Source organism: Erpetoichthys calabaricus, chromosome 1, assembly GCF_900747795.2.
Source record: "Erpetoichthys calabaricus chromosome 1, fErpCal1.3, whole genome shotgun sequence".
Classification (NCBI taxonomy): Eukaryota; Metazoa; Chordata; class Cladistia; order Polypteriformes; family Polypteridae; genus Erpetoichthys; species Erpetoichthys calabaricus.
Genome location: NC_041394.2, coordinates 351,935,717 through 351,962,322, shown reverse-complemented (window position 1 = coordinate 351,962,322; position 26,606 = coordinate 351,935,717). Strand labels below are relative to the sequence as shown.

The 26,606-nt window shown below is 40.3% G+C and overlaps 1 protein-coding gene and 1 long non-coding RNA gene across 2 annotated transcripts in view; one reads left to right on the top strand and one right to left on the bottom strand.

Annotated features, from left to right (window-relative positions):
* LOC127527442 (zinc finger protein OZF-like) overlaps positions 1–18,149 on the bottom strand; it is a 34,706-nt gene extending 16,557 nt beyond the window's left edge. Inside the window, exons 1-2 of the mRNA XM_051926206.1 lie at positions 18,024–18,149; positions 10,104–10,552 (exon numbers count right to left, since the gene is read on the bottom strand). Coding sequence (XP_051782166.1) covers positions 10,104–10,552; positions 18,024–18,043 — 469 coding nt within the window. The 5' untranslated portion in view covers positions 18,044–18,149. The remainder of the gene's footprint in view (positions 1–10,103; positions 10,553–18,023) is intronic.
* The window catches only part of LOC127527891 (uncharacterized), a 406,786-nt gene that overhangs the window by 19,818 nt on the left and 360,362 nt on the right, over positions 1–26,606 (top strand). The gene's annotated exons all lie outside the window — the stretch shown is intronic.

Here is a 26,606-nt window from a genome sequence, read left to right as displayed (position 1 = left end):
TTGTCATGGAGCACAGTTTAAACTTTTGAAAAAGAGACAAATGTTTGTTTGCAGTGTTTGAATAACGTTCCTGTCTCTCTACAACCTCCTGTGTTTCTGCGCAAATCTGTGACCCAAGCATGACATTCTAAAAATAACCATATAAACATATGGTTTCTACTTCGCGGATTTTCCTATTTCGCGGGTGGCTCTGGAACGCAACCCCCGCGATGGAGGAGGGATTACTGTATTTCGGTTGAGCTTCTGAATCCTCAGGATGATCTAGTATTATTTGAGATCATATCTAAGCACATGATCCATGGGCCCTGTGGTGCCATCAACATAAGGTCTCCATGCATCAAGAACAACAAGTGTACTAAACGTTACCCAAGGGAAATGATTCAGGAAACAGAAACTACCGACGATGGTTATCCTCAATACAGACGACAGAAACCATGTGATGGAGGGTACACTGAAATTATTAAATTAAAGGTGGATAATCAATATCAAGATGTAGAAGTCGACAACAGATGGGTTGTGCCTTACTCTCCTTTGCTCTCAAAAATGTTTCACGCGCACATAAATGTAGAGTTCTGTATCTCTGTGAAGTCGTTAAAGTACATTTGCAAATATGTCAACAAAGGAAGCGACATGGCTGTCCTACAGGTTAATAATGACTCCTCCAATGATGAAATAACAGTACCAAATGGGACGGTACATTAGTAGCAATGAAGCAGTATGGCGTTTGCTTCGTTTTCATATCCACGAACGTTATCCAATGGTTGTACACCTATGTGTACATTTGGAAAATGGACAACATGTATATTTAAATGAAGACAATATGTATAATGTAGCCTTGCAACCACCCAACACAACACTGACTGCTTTTTTTGATTTGTGAGAACATTGTTGTATACTAATGTACCGAGGTATTATACATGGAATGCATCCTCAAAAACGTTTAATAGAAGGAAACAAGGTGCAATAGTGCCAGGTCATGACGGAATTCGAATGAGTGATACTATGGGACGTGTATACACCGTTCACCTAAACAACTCAGAATGCTACTATCTGCGCCTCTTGCTCCACACGATCCATGGACCTACATCTTTTACTTCATTGAAAACTGTCGATGGACATGTATGTGAGACCTATCGTGAAGCTTGCCAAAAACTTGGTTTACTAGAAAACGATCAACACTGGGACACCACGCTTCTTGAGGCATCTGTTTCACACTTTGCTCCTCAATTACGGGATCTATTTGCAATTATTCTTACAACTTGCACTCCATCAAATCCGTCAAGTCTTTGGGAAAAGTACTGTACAAAGAGAGCCTTAGTGAGGATATACTTCGTCAACAACAGATGGCCAATCCCAATATAGATGTAAATTACACTCAGAATATTTAAAATAAAGCTTTTATACGAATAGAGGACAAGTGTCTTCGTATAACCAGCAAAATATTACTACACTTGGGTTTATCTGCTCCAAACAGGGCAGCATCAGATGCAATAGATACGGATGTCTTAAGATGTAAATGTTTTAAGACAACTTATAGCCACGAACAAACCCCTTTTAACAACAGACCAGTTAACTGCATTCAATCATATAATAGGTTTGATTAAAAAAGGAAATGATGGTGTTGTTTTCCTTGATTCTCCTGGAGGAACAGGAAAAACATTCTTAATAAACCTGATTCTTGCCAAGATACGAGTGAATAGTGACATAGCTCTGGCTGTAGCGTCATCGGGAATCGCTTCGACATTAGTAGATGGAGGCCGTACAGCACAATCAGCATTCCAATTACCATTAAACCTCGCTCACGACGAAAATCCAATTTGCAACATACGCAAGGGCTCTGGAAAGGCAAAAGTCTTGCAACATTCGAAGTTAACAGTTTGGGATGAGTGCACCATGGCACATAAAAGAGCTTATGACGCCTTGAAACAAACAATGCAAGATCTCAGAGATCCTACCAAAATAATGGGAGGTACTGTCATTTTACCTGCAGGAGATTTTCATCAAACATTACCGGTTATTCCACGAGGCACACCAGCGGATGAACTCAACGCAGGTTTAAAATCATCTACAATTTGGAAACATGTTGAAACAAAAAACCCTAACTACCAACATGAGGGTGCGTATTCTCAGTGAGGACACAGATAATTTTGAGAAGCAGCTACTCAGTCTTGGAAATGGGAAATACCCTTCAGACTCTCTTTCAGGATTGATTTCCTTTTCACCCGATTTCTGTGTGTTGTTACCTTCAGTACAAGAAATAATACGGAAAGTTTTTCCAAAACTTCCAACTAATTGTAAAGATGAACAATGGCTTTGCGAAAGTGCAATTCTCGCTCCAAAAAATGATAATGTCAATAAAATTACCACCACCATCCTCCATGAGCTCCCAGGATCATGCATGACATATAAATCTATTGATACTATTATGGACCCCAATCAAGCAGTTAATTATCCAACTGAATTTTTAAATTCATTGGAGCCACCAGGTCTACCGCCTCATATATTAAATTTGAAAGTTTGTTCAATCATTATATTACTCCACAATTTAGATCCTCCCAAACTGTGTAATGGCACAAGATTGTATGTCACAAAATTAATGGCAAATGTCATAGAGGCTACAATCTTGACAAATGCCGGTAGAGGGAATAGTGTCTTCATACCACGTATCCCGCTCATCCCTGGGGACATGCCATTTGACTTCAAAAGGCTACAATTTCCGGTCCGCCATGTATTTGCAATTACAATAAATACAGCACAAAGCCAATCACTTAAAGTTGTAGGAATCAATTTAGAAAATCCATGCCTCTCCCTCGGTCAGTTACATGTAGCGTGTTCTCGGGTGGGTACACCAAAAAATGTATACATTTATGCACCTAATGGAAAAACAAAGAATGTAGTTTACCTGAAAGCACTGTAGTAGTACTCAATGTTTACTTCATATTCTCATATGATGATGATGTTAATAATGTTGTTTATATTGATGTATATGTTATTGTAAATGCTCTTTATTTATTGAAAAATAAAATTGGTAATTAACAAACTTATAGTATAAATACTGCATTTTATTTTTATCCCTTCCACTCAGTGAGCGAAGCCAGTGGGTATTCAGCTAGTATATAATAAAAATAAAAATGGCCCCAGCACCGACTCCTACGGGTCACCAATCTTACAATCACACAATTATCAGACAATTTTGATGAGGTTCCTCTCACCATCATTCTCTGCTTCCTGTGTCTGAGCCAATTCTGCACCCATCCACAAACACCACCCTGAACTGCCACTTTTTAGTTTGATACCCAACCTCTCATTTGGCACCTTATCAAATGCTTACTGAAAGTCAAGATTAATAATCTCATCTGCTCCACTTTGATCGTATCCTTTTGTTGCCTCCTCATACAATTCCAACATGTTAGTCAAACACAACCTCCCTCTTCTGAACCCATGCCGACTGTTCTCTACCACTCCAGTCCTTGCCAGGTGTTGTTGAATCTTATCCTTAATAATTCCTTCCATTAATTTTCCTGTAATGCACATTAAGCTTACTGGCCCATTGTTGCTTTGATTTGCCCTGTCACCCTTTATATATAATGAGATATTTGCCATTTTACAGTCCTTCAGAATCTCTCCAGTGCGCAGTGACTTCCTAAAAATGTGTGTCAATGGTTTATATCTGTACTCGCTAGCCTCCTTAAGAACTCGAGGATGAATATTATCTGGTCCTGGTGATTTGTTTGATAAAGTAATGGAGCAGCACTGAAACGAGGAAGTGAAAGAGCTGTGTGGCCAAAATAACACTACAGGCAAGGGAGGTCTGATCAGTAAAATTGTTCTTTCCATATCTTGTTCAATCTTTTCCTTAATAAATTAATTCCATTAATTAATCTGGAATCCATGTTAAGCTTACTGGCCTATAGCTGCTTGGATCATCCCAATCACCTTTTTCATAAAATGAGATATTTTCCATTTTCCAGTCAACAAATTTCTGCAGTGTGCGATGCCTTCCTAAAATGTGTTGTCACACATGTGCGCTTGGGAGGCAGGCTAAGGGCAAGATACGTGAGGAGGCCTTGACAAAGGGCACAAACCTTTCTTCTCCATCTTCTGCAGATCATCTGAGGAGAAATCAGACTAAAACGCTTCTTCCAGTTCCTGTACCCCTTTCCTAGCTACACCTCCCACCGACGTCATTTCCTGCTCCTTGATTTTGGAACCACCTCTTCCTCCCCTGCCTCTATAAGAACCCAGAACCTTCCCTTTTTGGATGCAGAACCAGACAGTACTCTGAAGCTATCTTTTGTTTTCTTATACTGTGTGTTATAATATACGGGGCGGATCGCCAAATCTTTTTCTGCTCTCCCTTTGTGTTTTGAAAGTGTCAAAGGTTTATATATGTATTCACTTACCCCCTTAAGCACATGAGGATAAAAATGATTAGGTCCTAGTGATTTGTTTCACTTCAGCCTATTTAATCTCAGCAGCACTTCTCTCTCTACAATTTCCAAATCTCTCAGTACCTCCTTAGTAGTCTCTGTTACCACTGGGAGGTTATCCACCCACCTTCCCTCCTACATCTATTAACCTCAGGCAATTAGGTGTAGTAAAAGACAAGCAGTAGTTAAGTTACAATTTAAACAATGTATTATTGATATTATTAATATAATATTAATATTATGTTAATAATATTCATAAATAATAACAATATGCAAAGTACATTTGAATATTGGCAACCATGCAACCTGATTAAATGGTGATGTGTAGTTTCAGGCGGCACACAGACTTGTTAGTTACTTAAAATGTCTCTATTTAAGGCATCATTTGTGGTCAGCTTTCTTCAGAGCAGGTCACATGCCTGTCTCAATATGGCTGCAGAGCTGTGCTCTTCATTGTGTTGTCCTTTTCAGTTCATCAGTTTGGTAAGAGAGAGAGAGAGAGAGAGAGAGAGAGTGAGGTTAAGCAAGCAAATTTATAGATGTTCTATCCAACCCCTTAAGCCAATAGGACGCTGTGATACTTAAAGGCTTCTAATACAAGCCAGTTCAAAACAGCCATACTTCAGACCAATGGGGGAATAGAACATCTTCACACCTGCCCCCAAACCATATGTTAAAGGTAAAGCTTGGCAGTAAGGCAGCTTGACTTTCCAATGAGGGTTGACTGAGAGACTTCTGAGAAACATTAGCCAAACTTGTTTACGGCACTTCCCCCCAACTCTGTCGTAAAATTCAAAGAGACCCATTCCCAAAAGGCAGGGGCAAACATGAATGCTTCTCACTAATGTAACACCAATATTACATTTATCTGCCTAAATTACAAATAGACATACAAAATATTTATCAACTTGTATGCAAAATTTCACATCACAACAACGGTGCTGCTCCAATTCAGTGCTTCAATGTTTCATCCAGATACCTCTTAAGGGCTGTAACAAGGACCTTAAAAGATCTGGGGCCTCATGTATAACGCCGTGCGTAGAACTCACACTATAACATGGCGTAAGCACAAAAGCGGGATTGTGCGTACGCACAGAAAAATCCAGATGCAGGAATCTGTGCGCACGCATACTTTCACGTTCTTCCACTACATAAATCCCGATTTGCGTGAAAAGTAACGCACGTGCACGCGCCTTCTGTCCCGCCCCAACTCCTCCCAGAATTACGCCTCTTTGAATATGCAAATCAATATAAATAGCCTTCTGTGAAAAGACAATGGGAAAAGCACAGGGGAAAATATAAGAATTTCAGCGAATACCAAGTGGAGGCAAAGGAAAAACGTACTATTTGTTGGTTTAAACAGTGGTATAATCAACAAAAGAAAGTTGATCGAGTGACAGAGTGTCGGAAAAACTCGAAAGATCAAATTCACAAAGTCGCACAGTGCCCGAAATAAAAAAGAAATCACATATCAAAGTCGCTGTGAAAAGGCGAGTCGTAGCCCACCGTCTGAGTGTCATATGAAAGCGTACTAGGGTACAGACAAAAAACATAGGCACACAGTGGGAAAAAAGCACGAAATGTCAACTTTAATCTCGAAATTTCCACTTTAATCACGTAGTTTATTTTGCCATTAAAGTAGAACATCATAAACTTCATCTTAAAATCGTTTATTTTACTAGTTTCTCAAGTAGCACGTTAAATGCTTTTTTCTGTGTTTGATCTTCTATGTGCTCTATGTGTGTGAATCATTACGTGCTTCCGTTCTTTCTCTTTCTCCGACAGGACACAGAATGCATTACATTTGAGATATTACAGCTCTCTGAATAATTAAAATACTGAGATGTATACGTGATATCATTTTCATGATGATCGGAATGAAAGCATGTTATTAAACATGGGAACACGGTGGCGCAGTGATTGTTCATATCTCACGCAAGAGGCTTGCTGCACCATGTGTGACCTTCGATGAAATAATTTATTACAGAAGTACTGTCTCTTTCAAACATACTAACCTCCAATTCCTGTCCATACTTTTCTTTCTCCAATCGCCACAGAATCAGCTGTGTAATAGACGTTAAGCCATTTGTAAGCTTAGAACGCCGATTCTTCAAAACTTTTAAGGAACATTGAAATATCTTCGTAGTACATGTTTCATTATTCTATTCGTCTATCCTTCCAGTGTCGCGTCAGCACCAGCAAGAATACAGCGCAAGGCAGGAGCTATCCTTGAACTAGCTATACGCTGCGGCACCGTGTCCTCACATGTTTAATTATTAGCAATACAGATTATTTAAATGAAGTTAAAGTTTTATCTGTATACTATAAGCAACATATTTTGCTGCATTTCATCTTAAAAATGATATTGTCATCATGCGCGCTTTATAAAGTAGCGCAGGTTGTGCAATATTATAACTGTAGTGCAAGTTTACAGTGAGGTGATTGAGTGTGTTTAGAGTTCTTGGGATGAAACTGTTTCTGAAACGCGAGGTCCGTACAGGAAAGGCTTTGACGCTTTTTACCGTGGTTGAGGTAGTGTGTACTTGAAACTGTATACCGATAATTCTCTTTCCGATCATCTGCTGCTGTGATTCACACTCAGATACAGTGATATAAATACTCCGAGTGGTGCAGTAAGAGTAATATGGAAAAAGATGATCCGCAGTGGCAACCCTTAATGGGAGCAGCAAAAAGAAGAACAAGATGCAGTGAGCGTAACAACGCTAAAGCAGTTCTGGTACTTGGAATACTATGGCTATTCCCTGGACCATTATATTGCAGCAGGTTAATTACAATCAGATGCATTACACTAATAAACAATATGCAGTTAATTTCAGTGTATTTATAAAGTCGCGTCAGGAATGTGGAACTAAGAAAGAAAGGATGAGCACACAGGAACAGTAGTTTGACCATTCTGTGGACCATTATATTGTTACAGGTTAATTACAATCAGATGCATTAAATTTATGAACGATATGCGGTTAATTTCAGTGTATTTGATAAAGCCGCCGCCGTGGATGTGGATCTAAGAAAGAGTAACCACATAGGAACAGTAGCACTGCTTTGACGCTGGGTGCCGCCAGTCTGCAAAACCGGGCAGATAAATTGCGTACGCCAAGGAATGAGTTACCGTGGAAATGTGCGTGGCTTTATGTCAAGTTTAGGTTTTATACATCGCGATTTGAGCGTGGAAAGGTTCGTACGCAACATTTCTGTGCGTACGCACCGTTTATACATGAGGCCCCTGAAGAGCTGCATAAAACTGGAAAACGTGAACAAAGCATTTTGAAAGGCTTGATGGGGAGCCAAACTGTCTACAAAAATGGAGCAAATTCAGTACTGGAGTGGGCATCCTGCAAAGATCACAGTGTGAAATCGTACTCAGTTTGTATGGCGCCCATGTGCTTGTATGCATACCTGACAACGTCCTAATAAGACGACGGATGGTGTCCTGGGGGGTCTCCTCCCAAATCTGGACCAGGGCATCACTGAGCTCCTGGAAAGTCTGAGGCGTCAGATGGAGCAAAACCTAATGTCCCACCCAGAGGTGTTCTATTGGATTGAGGTCAGATTAGCGAGCGTGGGGGCCAGTCAATGGTATCAATTCCTTCATCCTCCAGGAACTGCCTGCATACTCTCGCAAACACAAGGCCGGGAATTGTCATGCACCAGGAGGAACCCAGGAGCCACTGCACCAGCATAGGATCTGACAATGGGTGGTCCAAGAATTTCATCCCGATACCTAATGGTAGTCAAGGTGCCGTCGTCTAGCCTGTAGAGGTCTGTGCGTCCCTTAATGGATGTGCCCCCCCGGCTACATCATCACTGACTGACCACACCACCAAAGCTGTCCTGTATTACAGGCAGCATAACGTTGTCCACAGCTTCTCCAGACCCTTTCACATCTGTCACATGTGCTCAGGGTGAAACTGCTCTCATCTGTGAAAAGCACAGGGTGACAGTGGTGGACCTGCCAAACCTGGTATTCTATGGCAAGTGCCAATCGAGCTCGACGGTGCACACTAGAGGACGTCGGGCCCTCATGAAGTCTGTTTCTGATAGTTTAGTCAGAGACATTCACACCAGTGGCCTGCCTGCTGGAGCTCATTTTGTAGGCTCTGGCGGTGCTCATCCTGTTCCTCCTTGCCCAAAGAAGCAGATACCGGTGGGTCCTGCTAATGGGTTAAGGACCTTCTACAAGGGGCCCTGTCCAGCTCTCCTAGAGTAACTCCCTGTCTCCTGGAATCTCCTCGGAGACACAGCAAACCTTCTGGCAATGACAGCCACGTATTAATGTGCCTGCCAATCCAGGAGAAGTTGGACTGTGCCATTTATGTAGGGTCCAGGTATCACCTCATGTAACCAGTAGTGACACTGACTGTAGCCAAATGTAAAAACTAGTGGGGGAAAAAAAAAAAAAAAAAAAAGATGAGGAGGGAAAAAATGTCAGTTCCTGGTTTAGGGGTCATCTCATCGTTGCCCCTCTAATGCACCTGTTGTTCATTTCATTAACACCACAGCAGCGGAGACTGATTAACAACCCCCTCTGCTACTTAACTTACCAGATCAATAGCCCAAAAGTTTAACTAACTTGATGCTATACTCTGATTAAAAAAAATTCCTTTAATTCTTGAGCAGTAAATAAGAATGGTGTTTATGGAAGGACAACACAAAGGAAATCAGCATAGTCTAACAAAAGCATCACTGCACATCTCAAACTTGTAAAAGATCACCTCGATGTTCCAGAACAGACAATGTTCTGTAGACGAACGAGGAAAAAGTTGAACTCTTTTGTCAAAACACATGACACCATGTTTGGAGGTAGGAGACACCTCTACACAGATACTAAAGCCTCAAGGTCAAGGGAGCATCATGGTTTGGCCTGCTTTGCTTCTTCAGAGCCTGGAGAGCTTGACACGATCAAAGGGACAGTGAATTCAAATATTATCAAGAAATCTGACAGCAAAACATCAGGATAGCAGAAGCTTAACAAAAGTTGAGTTATGATACAGGACAATGAGCCAAAACACAGGAAGAAATCAAAAAGAGAAAAACTTAAACAGAAGGAAACTGGTGTTCTGGAACGACCAGTAAGAGACACGCGATGCTGTAGCCTGACCTAAAGAGAACTGATCAGAAAAGAGCTCTCAGGAATAAAAGGAACAAAAAAGGTTTGGAGAGAAGGTATGGATTAAAATTCAAGGCTGATCAGCAGCCACATGAAGTTTGATGGAGGCCATTACTATTAAAGAAGAGTCAACCAGTCTGTAAAGATAGGAGGGTCACAGAGTGGACTGTGAATGTTCAGGACTGACAAGAAGTCCTCCAATTGTTTGTGAGTTATTAGCATGGGACAACTGTGGTTGTCTGTATTTGGAGCATAGTTGAAGATCAGACCACATTGTTAAGATGAATTAAAGCAGATATCCAGGGAAATCCAAAAGGTTCACAACCTTCTTTTGCAGCTGTACATTTGTATAGCACTCTTTAGCAGGGACATGTTTAGGACTTTTCCATGAAAAATGGCAAACCTTACATAAACACTGATGAAATCTCAAACTACATTTAAGCACACAATAAAACACAGTATTTCTCATAAAAACCGCAAGATCCGACCTTTCAAGCCCATAAACCCCAACCCTAAAACTTGCCCATTTTTTATTTTGCACTTACTTTTTCCAGACTTCTTTGTAGATGGTGGCCGATTTTCCTGAGCTCTAACAGATGTAATTTTCTTAGTCCTCTTTGGTTCAGACTGTAATGATTCAGTCTTCACATTGACAGAAGGCTCTGTTGATGAACAGTGTCTGCCTTGAGAAGAGTCTAACCAGGTCACCACTCCATCTTGACACCCATCATGAAGGTTGTCTTCTTTAACACTGTTCAGATTTGCATGGTTGTGTGTCTCAATACTGACAGACCTCTCTTCATCTTCTTCTTTAATGTCCACTGCCTGCAGTTCACTGTTCTCCTCCTTGATGCTCAGACTTTCCTGTTTAAGGTAGATGGACGCCAACTCACAGTCCTCCTCCTTAATATCCATGATATTTGGGTCCACATCACAGCTCTCCTGTTTCACATCCATTGAGATGTTCCAGTAAACATCAGCTTTTTCTTTTGCTCTGTAAAAAGAAGAGGAATTAACTTCAATAAAACTTCATCACTTAGATCTGAAGTCACTTGAATGTTATTTCACAACACCCTCTCTGTATAGGTTTATATAGAGATTGAACGTTCGTAGCATGCCGACAGTAACACAGCACTCTTTATTTCAAATTATCAGGAAGGTCCAACAGGCTGAAACAAGAAGAACAATCTACTATGGGTAAACCCTAAGTAGCAACCAATTACAAACCTTCATGAATATTCTACTCAAAGAGGATCTTGATAAGAGGAGAGAGGTCAGGTGGTATGTAGGGATGACCGTTATTACCGACTCAGTACCAATACTATAGTCTCAACGCTGGTATTGATACCAAAGTCAAAAGACTCTGTATAGATCTAACACTACCTTGCAAAGCAAAGTTAGATTTGTCAATGCATCTTTAGAACATGGGAGAATAAATATTATTATTAACAGTTTTTTTATTCATGCAAAGAGCATCACAGTTACTGCAACACGGATCATTTTACACACTGCAAATGAACTGTAAAAACTATAAAAAAAAGCTACTGCAACAATCTATTATTATATGTTCAAGGTGCAACTGAAGTCATTTATGAAATTCAGTAAATCACAGAGCCAACTGCACTTGAACTGGCTGGCCTTCACGCAAACACACAGAGGTAAATGTTGATGACTGCTGGCTCATCTAGTGCAGTCCCAGAGATAGTGCTGCTGCAGTGCTCATGAGCTGCCTGCTCAACGAAAGAATGGCACTGACTGATCAGCTCCGGCATGCTGCCAAATTGCTCTATGAAGCAAATATAGCCGGTTGCTGGGTTCAATGAATGTACATCACCGAATATACTCTTCCCCGTTTGCTGGCAAATTGCACTGAGAAACAACTTTAGCTGGTTGCGGAGATCAATGAATGTACAGTGCATCCGGAAAGTATTCACAGCACATCACTTTTTCCACATTTTGTTTTGTTACAGCCTTATTCCAAAATGGATTAAATTCATTTTTTTCATCAGAATTCTACACACAACATCCCATAATGACAACATGAAAAAAGTTTACTTGAGATTTTTGCAAATTTATTAAAAATAAAAAAATTGAGAAAGCACATGTACATAAGTATTCACAGCCTTTGCCATAAAGCTCAAAATTGAGCTCAGGTGCATCCTGTTTCCCCTGATCATCCTTGAGATGTTTCTGAAGCTTAATTGGAGTCCACCTGTGGTAAATTCAGTTGACTGGACATGATTTGGAAAGGCACACAGCTATCTATATAAGGTGCCACAGTTCATGTCTGAGCACAAACCAAGCATGAAGTCAAAGGAATTGTCATAGAAATTTTTGCTGCTTTGACGGTCCCAATGAGCACAATGGCCTCCATCATCCGTAAGTGGAAGAAGTTCGAAACCACCAGGAATCTTCCTAGAGCTGGCCAGCCATCTAAACTGAGCGATCGGGGGAGAAGGGCCTTAGTCAGGGAGGTGACCAAGAACTCGATGGTCACTCTGTCAGACCTCCAGAGGTCCTCTGTGGAGAGAGGAGCACCTTCCAGAAGGACAACCATCTTTGCAGCAATCCACCAATCAGGCCTGTATGGTAGAGTAGCCAGACGGAAGCCACTCCTTAGTAAAAGGCACATGGCAGCCTGTCTGGAGTTTGCCAAAAGGCACCTGAAGGACTCTCAGACCATGAGAAAGAAAATTCTCTGGTCTGATGAGACAAAGATTGAACTCTTTGGTGTGAATGCCAGGCGTCACGTTTGGAGGAAACCAGGCACCGCTCATCACCAGGCCAATACCATCCCTACAGTGAAGCATGGTGGTGGCAGCATCATGCTGTGGGGATGTTTTTCAGCGGCAGGGACTGGGAGACTAGTCAGGATAAAGGGAAAGATGAATGCAGCAATGTACAGAGACATCCTGGATGAAAACCTGCTCCAGAGCGCTCTTGACCTCAGACTGGGGCAACGGTTCATCTTTCAGCAGGGCAACCACCCTAAGCACACAGCCAAGATATTAAAGCAGTGGCTTCAGGACAAGTCTGTGAATGTCCTTGAGTGGCCGAGGCAGAGCCCAGACTTGAATCTGATTGAACATCTTTGGAGAGATCTTAAAATGGCTGTGCACCAACACTTCCCATCCAACCTGATGGAGCTTGAGAGGTGCTGCAAAGAGGAATGGGCGAAACTGGCCAAGGATAGGTGTGCCAAGCTTGTGGCATCATATTCAAAAAGACTTGAGGCTGTAATTGCTGCCAAAGGTGCATCGACAAAGTATTGAGCAAAGGCTGTGAATACTTATGTACATAGGATGTCAGTTTTCTTATTTTTAATAAATTTGCAAAAACCTCAAGTAAACTTTTTTCACGTTGTCATTATGGGGTGTTGTGTGTAGAATTCTGAGGGAAAAAATGAATTTAATCCATTTTGGAATAAGGCTGTAACATAAAATGTGGGAAAAGTGATGCGCTGGGAATACTTTCCGGATGCACTGTACATACATTGATCTTCGCAACCAGCTAAAGTTGTTTCTCAGTGCAATTTGCCAGCACACAGGGGGATGCACTGTATGTCACCGTATATACTTGACTTCGGCGTGTTTCCAAATTGAACTGGAAACCAACTAGCAAGTTGCGGCGGTTTAAGGGTTAGGGGAATATAATTTCAGTTATGTTTGCCAACGTGTTTGGAGTTATAGTAAACGAGTGAATAGGAGTCGCTGAGCCGTCCTACTTTTTTTCCTTCTTTTTTCGTATAATATTTGATTCATATGAATAGTAAGCCATCTCTAACTAACGTTTGGTAACTTATATTTTGGAGTATACTCAGTAATTAGCTTGTTACATATTTTAGTCCGATATTTTTTTATTTTGGTATAATATAGTACATGATGTGATAAACTACAACACTTTTCCTTCAGAGTGTGATGATTAAAACATCTTTCTCTGTCCGCAAAATCATTCGTGTGTATTCCTGCTACCTCTACTCCTTCTGAGCACCTCTTCTCAGAAGCTGGAAACATTGTCTCGAAGAAGAGAGCCAGCCTCACACCAGAGCATGTTGAAAATCCTCACGTTCCTGAACTGCAATCAGGAATATATGAACTGAATCTTTTATAAAACTTTAAGACACACCAGTGGCCATTTTTGGTTAAGTTAAATGCACTTTTTTTGTTTAAAGACCATGTGCACTTTAGTTTGTATTGTTTAATGTACAGTGGAACCTCGGTTTGCGAATAACTTGGTTTACGAGTGTTTTGCAAGACGAGCAAAAATTTTTAATAAATTGACTTGATAAACAAGCGAGGTCTTGCAGTACGAGTAGTATGTATACGCTTTGTTTGCTGAGCGTCATGCGATCACAACTGAGCTGATGGTTCTTCTCTCTCTCTCTCGCTGCGGGATTGTGGGCAATCGTCTCCTATTCTCTGTCCGAGTCGGCGTGCCTCACTCATACAGTCAACATCTGTACGAGCGTATACTGTTTATTGCAGCATTAGCATTGTGACTGTCACTGTGTGCGTGTTTGTGTGAACGCGTGTGTGTGTGCTGTGACGTGCGAGTCTCCGTCTTGCACCCTAAAACACGAAGCTGAGTCTCAGTACTTTAGCAACACCAGCTTTATTCAGCTTGAAACAGCAACAGCACATTTATTTATTGTAGCGGGATCTGCCGCTCTCCTATACGCAGACACAGCAGTCAGGCAGGGCCCTGCGCATTTATAATGTTCCTTGTATCACCAATCGACGGCAGGTGCTTATAGCATGACCGCAATCTTTTCGGATTCGCTTTTACGGTGAATTGCTACAGCGCTGGGAGACTGCGATTGCTTTGGGACGCTCTTCTGCGTGTTGTCCCGTTGGGTGCAATCCCACAAAAGTTTAGAAACTCACTCACACCAGCCATGATTCTTTTCAAAGGTAAAGTGCAGGTTAATGTGTTTTATGTATTTTTACTTTATATTTAGTATTAATCATTTTTATATGAATAGTTTTGGGTTGTGGAATAAATCATCCGAGTATCCATTATTTCTTATGGGGAAATTCACTTTGATATACGAGTGCTTTGGACTACGAGCACGTTTCCGGAACGAATTATGCTCACAAACCGAGGTTCCACTGTATTTCTTTTTTATTGTGATGGTCAAACGTATATAAAACATCTGATTACTTTCAAATTCATATGTTTCACTGGTTGTTATTTTAATTTGATTATTATTAATTTTAATTGTGTTAATGCAAAGACATCAGGATGACATTCACAGGTGGACAGACATGATCAGATGAGGTAAGACATGCACTGGAGCCCAGAACAGGATGTGCAACCACAGGTCGCAGGCATCAAAATAGTCAGGCATGAAATAATCGTGACTAATCGTTAAAAAAAAAAAAAAATCGAATGATTAGTCGACTACCAAAATAATCATTAGTTGCAGCCCTACAAATACCCTTTCAAAATCCAGAAACAGAATCACTGGGTCTCTAGAAAGCAATTCATTATATTCAGTCAAGTCTAAAATCAAACAAATTATTAGAAATAAAACTATCTTTAAAATGACTGACATTCGTCAACAAGGTCATTTATCCCACATTTCTTTGAAAGTTGCAAGTAAAAATATGAAATGTGATCTCTAAACATTTTATAAAATTCTGAGGTTAGGTCATCATTCCCAAGTGATTTATCATCTTTTAAATTTTTTGATGGCCTATTTCATTTATACTTCTATGCTGTGACCCAAATATTTCATTGGCCTTGTCAAGATTACTATCTAATAAATAAAGTTCTTTGTAAAAAATTGGTTGTAAATTCTTCAATTAATGTAGGATTCTCACAAAGGACCACATCAATTATGATCTTTCAAAGCATGTTGATTTTACCACTCTATCTTCTAGACTTCAAAAAAAAAAAAAAAAAGGGGGGGGGGGGGGGGGTTCTCCTTTTTGCAACCACTGTCTTCTTGATCTCACAAAGCCACCTTTTGCGTGGTAAACATTTAAGTTATTAGCTTCTCTGTATCCAACTACATACATACACACTGTCTTGAGATTTACAAAAAGTGATCCTGTCTGGGGAAAAAAAAAAAATACCAGTCAAAAGTTTTAGGACACCTCAGATTTTCTTTAAATTTAATCAGTTTAAATACAATGAATGACCTAAAATGGTGAAAAAGGTAAGCAGTAAACGGCAGAGGTTTACATTTCAAGTTTAGGTTAGCAACAACTGAAAAAGGGAATTTCAGGGAAAAACTAATAGGTTACAACCTACAGATGTTCTGCAGCAATTCAAGTAAATGAAGCCTTGAACCCTGAAGCAAACAATTTGCACAGGTGTCCCAACTTGTGTTGATTACTTACAAACCATCTGTGTGTCTTAAAGCAGAGTTGGACCAGATTGTGTTACTACACACCCTGAAGTACCACTTGGACAATATTTTAGTGTTAATGGCAAGAAAACAGCAATTAACAAATCAAATGAGGCAGAGCATCATTTCCATTAGATGTGTAGGCCTTTCATTTAGAGAAGTGTATAAAGGTATATGACTCTATCCCAGATGCGTTTGCCTCTTACCATAAAGTTGACCATTTCACTGTGTATAATAATAATAAATAATAATTATATATATCTCACACAGTTTATTATCTATAAATGGACTTAACATATCAGACAAGATAACTGCATATTGCACTAATTAAATCATAACACTGACCTACCAGTGACATTTCGATGGCCAACTTAACAAAGCAAATGGTGTTGACTCCATCTGTACCTTATTAAAAATAAAATGAGAGAATTCCTGCCTAAAAATATGTCACTAATACTAACCAGTTAATAAAACACTATGCAACAAGTCCCTTGACGTAAGTGATGCTTGTATGTTCAGTAAAGGGGCTGAACATTCTATCCTACAGGTTTATTTTTAACCAAAAAAGAAACGTAACCAATTGCATCATAAATATTGTAAGTCATCTTGAATAAAGGCATCAGCCAAATAGATAAAGGTAAATGTAGTTGTGCGGTTGACAACTATTTTTGGATAAGTCCATTATTGAGCCTCAATTAAATAATCGTAGTCTGTTCCCTTTTCAAAGCTGCTATATACAATGACATGTTGATAATACATCCATTAACTCAGTTAATAACTCTAACTACAATACAAGATATACTGTATAAATATATATATATATTTTTAAGATTTGGTACACTGTATTAATCCCCGAGGTGATATTGTCTTTTCGCATGACCTTTATGGGAAAGTGCGCGGGGAAAGCCATTGTACAGCAAGAGCCCCTGAAGAAATGTTCAGGTTAAGGGCCTTGTCCTTCTGGCAGTAAAGAGATTTGAAATCTTTTGAGACTTAAGATCCTACCAAATACTAGCACATGTAAGAGATGGATACCATCATTTGCAGAATAAAGTGGGTATGAAACAATCTATTATTAAATAAACTCAATTAGACTCATAGGTTTGTAATATCAACAAAAACAAACCATTTGCTAAATCAACTGCTCTGTTAAGAGTTCTTAACTTAATCTAAGTTTGGTATTCAATTTTCTATGTGTAACTTTTTCCGGTTTTATTCTGTGTATTAAAAACTAAGAACCGTAGACCTTATATTGGTTATATCAATTGTCATATTATGTATTCTTGGCATGTGCAGTTTTTTTTTTTTAATAAAAAGTAAACTTTCCTACTCTACATGCCTCGCACAAATACTCATTTAGTTGGAAGAATTCAAATGCCTGTACACCCGAGCTCGTAACTCAGTGGAAAATGAGATCTAAACTTCATAGGAATAAAACGTAATTGTCTCTCTGAAGAGATGTTCGGGTGTTTGTGGGATTTATTAAAAAATAATTTATCGTAAAACCGCTTGCCAGGTAATCGGTTGAGTATTAGTGCCGTTTTAAACGGAAACACATGGAGGTTTAAGTTGGCTAATTGTTCTCATTTTCAGTCCAACCTTAAATCGTGGTACCTCAAACGGCTCTTTTTTGTTCATATTTGCTCTCAGATACTGATCGGAGGAGGAGGTTGTGTGTGCGCTTTCTCTTATCTGATGGAGTTTTGGAACACAATGGCTGTACTCCTGCACTGCTCTTACGAGTATATCTTTAATTTAACCGTGTGTTGCGGTGGGCGTTTTACTCATCTCTTAAAAAAAGGCATAGTTTGACTATTAAATTGCCTTCTCCTCAAGCTCGAAGAATTCGGAGGTCCCACGGAACACGGACAGAAGATACGGCTAAGGGTGGCGACGTTTCTCGGTGGGTTTAAAGTAGAATCAAGTCTCGGCAACACGAAGTGGCGCGAGCCGCACACAGAAAACAACGAATGGCGAGTACCGAATGACACACAGAAATGCAGTCGAGAACAATCTGTAACACTCCGTAGCGTGCCGTGACGCGGAGTGAAGCTAAAAGATAGAAACAAAATTCACATCAGAAAAATCAAGACTCCAAACTCAAACCACTTACCTTCTGCCTCTGGGTGACATGATGCTTTTTTTTAAAAGTCTGCTCACTCAACCGTCTTGTTCCACTTCTGTAGTTTACTACTCACAAGTAAAATGCACAAAACACACGTGCACGGCAAAATGTTTTCTTCAATATTGATGACGTTACATACGAGGATTGGCGGGTGTTGCCTGCAGATTACGCGCAAGCGCGGTCATGCATTCGAAGTGGACCAAACAGCTACGTCATTCAAGGCGACGGAAGCCACGCTTTTGTCTCGTTTTGTGTGATACAGTACACGAAACGGGAGGTAAATATCTACTGAGTGAAACGGGAGATTGAACTACTGATGGGCGGAGTGAAGCCTCACGAAGCATCAACACGTTTGAAGCAATTATGTCGGAAATCGTACCGAAGCTTCGAAGCATTTGACACTCACTTCTCACTGGCCATTTTCATTAATGTTACACAAACTCGTGATCAACTTCAGTGACGTCTTTTAAAACTCTTAACTGCTTTTACTTTTTCGCTGCTACAGACTGACAACGAAGAGAAGGGTTCGTCAGCAGCTTCTAGTGTCTGATGTCTAATATATATATATATATATATATATATATATATATATATATATAGGACGCCGACAGGCATGATGCACTATACGATAGCAACAGTTAAACAAAATAAGACGCCTCACTCATGGATTCCCGGCTCTTTCAATGAATATTTACTTTTGCACTGTATCATAATAATCGCTCCTGTTATTAGTATTGTAATTAACCCTCATCTTTTCTTGAGATCACATTTAATAGCCTTAAATGTTTTCTTTGCAGCCCATTGGGATTAATAAAGTATCTATCTTTATTAATCCCAAGGGGAAATTCACAGACTCCAGCAGCAGCATACTGATACAAAAAACAATATTAAATTAAAGAGTAATAAAAATGCAGGTAAAAACAGACAATAACTTTAAATAATGTTAACGTTTGACACCCGGGGGTGGAATTGAAGGGTCGCATAGTGTGGTGGAGGAACAATCTCCTCAATCTGTCAGTGGAGCAGGATGGTGACAGCAGTCTGTCGCTGAAGCTACTCCTCTCTCTGGAGATGACACTGTTTAGTGGATGCAGTGGATTCTCCATGATTGACAGGAGCCTGCTCAGCGCCCGTCGCTCTGCCACGGATGTCAAACTTTCCAGCTCCGTGCCTACAATAGAGCCTGCCTTCCTCACCAGTTTGTCCAGGTGTGAGGCGTCCCTCTTCTTAATGCTGTCTCCCCAGCACACCACCGCGTGGAAGAGGGCACTCCCCACAACCGTCTGATGGAACATCTGCAGAATCTTATTGCAGATGTTGAAGGACGCCAGCCTTCTAAGGAAGTATAGTCGGCTCTGTCCTCTCTTGCACAGAGAATCAGTATTGGCAGTCCAGTCTAATTTATCATCCAGCTGCACTCCCAGGTATTTATAGGTCTGTACCCTCTGCACACAGTCACCTCTGATGATCATGGAGTCCAGGAGGGGCCTGGGCCTCCTAAAATCCACCACCACCTCCTTGGTTTTGCTGGTGTTCAGGTGTAGGTGGTTTGAGTCGCACCATTTAACAACGTCCTTGATGAGGTTCCTATACTCTTCCTCCTCTCCATTCCTGATGCAGCCCACGATAGCAGTGTCGTCAGCAAACTTTTGCACGTGGTGGGACTCCGAGTTGTATTGGAAGTCTGATGTATATAGGCTGAACAGGACCGGAGAAAGTACAGTCCCCTGTGGCGCTCCTGTGTTGCTGACCACAATGTCAGACCTGCAGTTCCCGAGACACACATACTGAGGTCTGTTTGTAAGATAGTCCACGATCCATGCCACTAGGTATGAATCTACTCCCATCTCTGTCAGTTTGCTCCCACCTTTTCCTGGTATGCGAACTGCAGAGAGTCAAGGGCATGATGGACCTGTGGCCTCAGGTGGTGAAGCAGCAGCAACTCCATGGTCTTCATCACATGTGACGTCAGAGCGACAGGCTGGAAGTCGTTCAGCTCACTAGGACGTGATACCTTTGGGACTAGGGTGAGACAAGATGTTTTCCAAAGCCTCGGGACTCTCCCCTGTTCCAGGCTCAGGTTGAAGATGCGCTGTAGAGGACTCCCCAGCTCCAGCGCACAGACCTTCAGCAGTCGTGGCGATACTCCATGTGGACCCGCTGCTTTGTTGACACGAAGTCTCCTCAGCTCTCTGCTCACCTGGGCTGTTGTAATTGTGGGTGGGGATGTCACTCCTATGCTGGTATCAGTAAAAGGATGGGTGGAGGGTGCAGTACTCCGAGGTGAGAGTGAGAGTGGGTTAGGGTGGTCAAACCTGTTAAAGAAGTTGTTCATTTGGTTTGCTCTCTCCACATCTCTCTCGATGGTGGCACCCCGCTTCGAGCTGCAGCCAGTGATGATCTTCATCCCATGCCACACTTCCTTCATGCTGTTATTCTGCAACTTCTGCTCCAGTTTTCTCCTGTACTGCTCCTTTGCCACCCTGAGCTGGACTCGGAGTTCCTTCTGCATGCGCTTGAGCTCATGCTGATCACCGCCTTTAAAAGCCCTTTTCTTCTGGTTCAAAAGGCCCTTGATGTCACTTGTAATCCATGGCTTGTTGGTAGCATAACAGCGTACTGTTCTTAAGGGAACTACAATGTCCATACAGAAGTTGATGTAGTCAGTAGTGCAGTCAACAACCTCCTCAATGTTCTCACTATGTGATCCCTGCAGAATATCCCAGTCTGTAGTTCCAAAGCAGTCTCTCAGAGCCTTCTCTGCTTCAGGGGACCACTTCCTGAATGAGCGTGTGGTTGTAGGTAGGACTCTCACTCTTGGTTTATAGTGAGGCTGAAGCAGAACCAGGTTATGATCTGCTTTCCCAAGCGCAGGCAGCGGGGTGGCACTATATGCGTCTTTATCGTTTGCATACAGTAAGTCAATAGTCTTATTTCCCTGGGTGTTACACTCCACATGCGTAGTGTTCACGCATGTGTTTAACAGATTGGGCAGCACCGTAAAGTGTGTGATGACGTAGCCTTTCAATATGCACGCGCACGCAGATAGAGCTGGCAGCTGGATCCAGGTAGTGACACACACCGCATGTGCTTAATGAAAAAAACATTAAAAAAAACAAACAAATCCACTTAACGGCACGGCTTGATCTGAACGGTGCATGCAGAACAACCTGACATTATGGTTTATTCATTTTAGTTCCACATTAGTTGACCATAATGAAAATATTCATCCTGCAAAATAAACGAAGCAGCCTTTGTGGCGTAACGTTGATGTCCAATGTTCATTCGCCGTAAGAGGAAGCTTAGGTGTGCACACCTGATGAGCCCCAATTAGGGCGAAACACGTGCTGTGCACTCTTTGTATTATTTGTCAGGTACTGTCTGAGTCTGTGTACGTAATACAAGTATGTAGTGTTTTTATTTTTCCACTCACGTAATAAATTATATAAAGTCTCCTTTCTGTTTTTATCTATTGTTGCAATTTCCTTCTATGGACAAATTGTGTTTGTTTAAAAACATCTTTAGATATCAATTATTATTAATAAAATTGCCATTTGTTTTAAGGCATCAGGTTTACAAAACCTAATGTAGCCAACTAGTTTTATAGAAATAAATGGTCCTTTTTCAACAAAAGAAAAGAATTAAAACTGTGTTGCGTTGCATGGCATTGTGCTGACTGCCCCCCTTAGTGTTAACTGTGACTGTCCACTTTTAAAATTCTTTAATTCGTTCTCTGTTGTGCAATCAGGTCAGATGCTGAAGAAATTAAGAGTATAAAGCCACCGGTTCAAATCCTCATTTATTTCAACGGCTATTAATCTTACAAAGAAGTTCAACTTTACATCCACAGATTTAAATTAAGTGACTGAGCAGTTATCACTTGAATCAATCTATATGATTTTTTTTTTTTTTACAGTAAGTTTCTTGCTGCTATAGTTCATATTTGTAAAATGTTTGTTCTTAGTGATGTGTTTTTAGATGTTGTTTCAAGGTGTCTCTGTAAACCCCCCCAAAAACCATACTTACCTATTAAGGTAATAAAACTGAACTGAATTTGACAGCTGTAAAATAAAATATTCTCCAGCAACTGAGCAGAATTTAAACAGCATGATATTGTTCAGTTTTCAGATGAACACCATGTGGACAGAGGGCAGTGATATTTCTTTCTTACAAGTTTAATCAACATAACACACCGCTGTTTGTGTGCAGACTCGTCTCATGTCAATGGTTTTATTCACCCATATTGATACAGAGCCAGTTCATTTTTATAACTTTTTAATAAAAAGGAAATACATTTTCATACATTTTTTATTGAATAAATAAATGGTATGTTTAAAAATAACAAAAGTGAAATATTTGTGAACAATATTTGTCAAAAAAAATACACACAAATTATATATAATTGCAAAAACCTCAAGTAAACTTTTTTCACGTTGTCATTATGGGGTGTTGTGTGTAGAATTCTGAGGAAAAAAATGAATTTAATCCATTTTGGAATTAGGCTGTAACATAACAAAATGTGGAAAAAGTGATGCGCTGTGAATACTTTCCGGATGCACCGTGTGTGTGTGTGTGTGTGTGTGTGTGTGTGTGTGTGTGTGTGTGTGTGTGTGTGTATATATGTATGAGTAGAAAATTCATTAATAATAAAGATGTATAAAAGGTAAATGCATTTAACTAGAACACAAATACAATGAAAATGGCCAACAATGGGGAGGTTTTAAAAGCTATTAGGGAAAGGGAACACAAATATATTTACAGATCTTTAAAAATATGTCAGTCAAGGCTTTGAACACAGTAAAAGTGAATGATTAAATTTGTCAAAAAAGGAAAAATGCCATTTTAGCTTTATGAACAAGATGCTACACAGAGTCAAAGAGTTTTTATCCAGCAATATTCCATTAAAAATGTGTTCTATTTAAACTGACTTTTTTCCTGATCTGTCCCTTAACATTTGTTCACTAATATTTCTATATCACCTTTGCTTACAAGTGTAGCTCAACTTGCTCTTTAAAAACATACAGTTACAAAGAAAATTGAAGGCATTATAAAAGTAAATAAGAAGCAAATGGAGGGGTCCTTGTCCTTTGTAATAAAATCACTGCCTGGTCAAATGGCTGGGGACAAAGAAAAACTTGCAGCTTTCAAAGATGCTGAGGATAATAAACCTCTGGGGGTCCCAAGCCAAAGCCTGCACAGCCCGCTCTGCACTTCCCAACACACACAATTGTGGCTGTCTCGGTCCAATCACAATTCCATTTTAGGAGGTCTTGTGAACTTTTCTTCTTTCCAGCTTCACAGGCAGTTGGAGTTGATGTAACAGACGGTGGAGACGCTTTTGGGGGGGGGGGGGTAGTTAGGGGTTTGGTTGGGGTACCATTGTAATAAAACTGGAAAAAGACAAGACAGAAAAACAGCATAAGTTCGTGCCCAGTGCAGATCTTACAAAGTGTACACAGTACCATTTCTAATCTATTACAACCAATGCAAGTAATTAAGAAAAAGACAAATTAGAAAAGTGGGATGTTTGAAGTTTTTCGAAATGCTTGACATTTGTAGCCTGGCACTTCTCTATTGGCAAAGCATTCCAGATTTTGTTGCACGAGTACAGAAAGCTGTCCGTTTTTATGGTTGATCTTGGAATAAAAAGCAAAGCAACGTTTGAGAAAAGAAATGTTGGGAGCAGACACTCCAAAATACATGTAGAGTCTAAAATACTCAAAGCCTTCAAATTATTTAATATAACCTTCAAATCCATTCTGTGTGAGACAGGCGGCCAGTGTAATGAAACCGAGACAGTTTTCAGAAGAAAAAAAACCAAAATAGACCAATACCTCGTGATGACTTGGCAAAGGCACAGCAGATCAGAGCAGAGGTTTAGATGGAGGATTCTAGTAGAGCGGGCAGGAGGACCAGCCGCTACTTCAACATGGCACACATCTCTCTGTCCTTCTTCTTTAACTGCTGCCCCATAACACGACCGGACTCTTCTACTTCACTGTAACTGTTAAAAACATAAACACAGTAGATACACGATGTTCACTCACGGAGTTCAAACATTAATAAAGTGTACCCTTACTTCTTCTTCTGCCTCCTTTCTTGATACACCTGTAGATCAATTATTACCAAAGTAAACCATCACAATAGATAAAGTTCTGCATAGAGTAAAGTCTATCTAATAATATTATTTTTAATTATTGTGGTTTTTTGTTGGATTTTGAAAGAACCCCAACTTAATTGTCCTTATATGTGGCATCTATTTTTTTTTACTTCTACATTATGCATACAGTAGACATTGAGTTACAATCTCTGTATATCTGAACTTCTAATGTGATGTAATGAATTATTATTATTATTATTATGTGCTCAGGTGTCATTACTTACATGAAAACATCTTTGTTTTTCTCTCCTGCCTTAGTTTTATTTTAGGTTAAAATTAAGTCTTGGTTCTTTCAAAAGCGAACAACAAAGCACAGTAACTTAAGAAAATAAATGTTATTTTACAAAACGGAACAACATCCCCGTTTTGTGACTGCTGGTACTGATGTGCCTCAGTCTCTGTGTTTGCAATGATTCACACTCTGAGGCTTTCCTGTTTAAAATTAAAAAGCCGTGTTAGTTACTGGACAGAGTGAGCAAACAAAGAGGTCAGTATTCAAGGCAGCAAAATATTACAGATCAAATAATAAATATGGGGAGGCTTTGCAGGAGTTATGCAGTAGTCTTACATGTAGAAATAGCAAATCTAACATGAACTGCACATTATCCCAAACTGGGAATCTTAAAAGCAGAAGAACAGAACATCCAATTGTGTCTCAGAATGCGGGTATGGGAATGTGGTTACCACTGGGCATCCTGTATGGTCAAGAAAAAAATATATAATAAAGGGGCATTGTTTTTCTAACTGCAGCAATAAGAAATGTTATTTCTAAGGAGCAAGCCTTCTCCATTATATTCAGTTAAATGTGTGTGTGTGTGTGTACTCCTCCTAAACGATAAGCTAATGACACGTGACAACAGCAGGTGCCCAGCCTGTCACTGTGCCACATCAGACACACACCACAATACTCTGATGGCTTTGGACATAAATTTTAAAATTGCCTGTTTTGTGCCTTAGAAGTTATTTCTACCAAACAAGGTTAAAGAAATCCATTTCAAAATTATGAATAAATAGTAGCCAACTAACAGATTAATTCATAAGTATGACATTAATTTCTCCCCGAAATGTAGTTTTTATACAAATGAAGACAAATCACCTCACATTTCTTACTTCTGCTCCTATTCCAAAATGTTTCATAAAGATTTATTTCTGTTACTGTCTCGAATGACAAAACAATATCTCACTCTTTAATTCTTGTTCTTCTACTGTATACAATTTTGAAGACTAAATGTTAGAAAATGCAGTAACTGTGGTTTCCTTGCTTCATAAATTTCCTACTCATAAGTGTAAAGTTCAGAATGTTAGACCCTCTATTACATCTTTCTGTATGGACATCAATATTCCAGAAATACAGTGGGTACGGAAAGTACTCAGACCCCCTTCAATTTTTCACTCTTTGTCATATTGCAGCCATTTGCTAAAATCATTTAAATTAATTTTTTTCCTCATTAGTGTACACACAGCACCCCATATTGACAGACAAAAAAAAAGAATTTTTGAAATTGTTGCAGATTTATTAAAAAAGAAAAACTGAAATATCACATGGTCCTAAGTATTCAGACCCTTTGCTCAGTATTTAGTAGAAGCCCCCTTTTGAGCTAATACAGCCAGGAGTCTTCTTGGGAAAGATGCAACAAGTTTTTCACACCTGGATTTGGGAATCTTCTGCCATTCCTCCTTGCAGATCCTCTCCAGTTCTGTCAGGTTGGATGGTAAATGTTGGTGGACAGCCATTTTTAGGTCTCTCCAGAGATGCTCAATTGGGTTTAAGTCAGGGCTCTGGCTGGGCCATTCAAGAACAGTCACAGAGTTGTTGTGAAGCCACTCCTTCGTTATTTTAGCTGTGTGCTTAGGGTCATTGTCTTGTTGGAAGGTAAACCTTCGGCCCAGTCTGAGGTCCTTAGCACTCTGGAGAAGGTTTTTGTCCAGGATATCCCTGTACTTGGCCGCATTCATCTTTCCCTCGATTGCAACCAGTCGTCCTGTCCCTGCAGCTGAAAAACACCCCCACAGCATGATGCTGCCACCGCCATGCTTCACTGTGGGGACTGTATTGGACAAGTGATGAGCAGTGCCTGGTTGTCTCCACACATACCGCTTAGAATTAAGGCCAAAAAGTTCTATCTTGGTCTCATCAGACCAGAGAATCTTATTTCTCACCATCTCAGAGTCCTTCAGGTGTCTTTTAGCAAACTCCATGCGGGCTGTCATGTGTCTTGCATTGAGGAGAGGCTTCCGACAGGCCACTCTGCCATAAAGCCCTGACTGGTGGAGGGGTGCAGTGATGGTTGACTTTCTACAACTTTCTCCCATCTCCTGACTGCATCTCTGGAGCTCAGCCAAAGTGATCTTTGGGTTCTTCTTTACCTCTCTCACCAAGGCTCTTCTCCCCCGGTAGCTCAGCTTGGCCG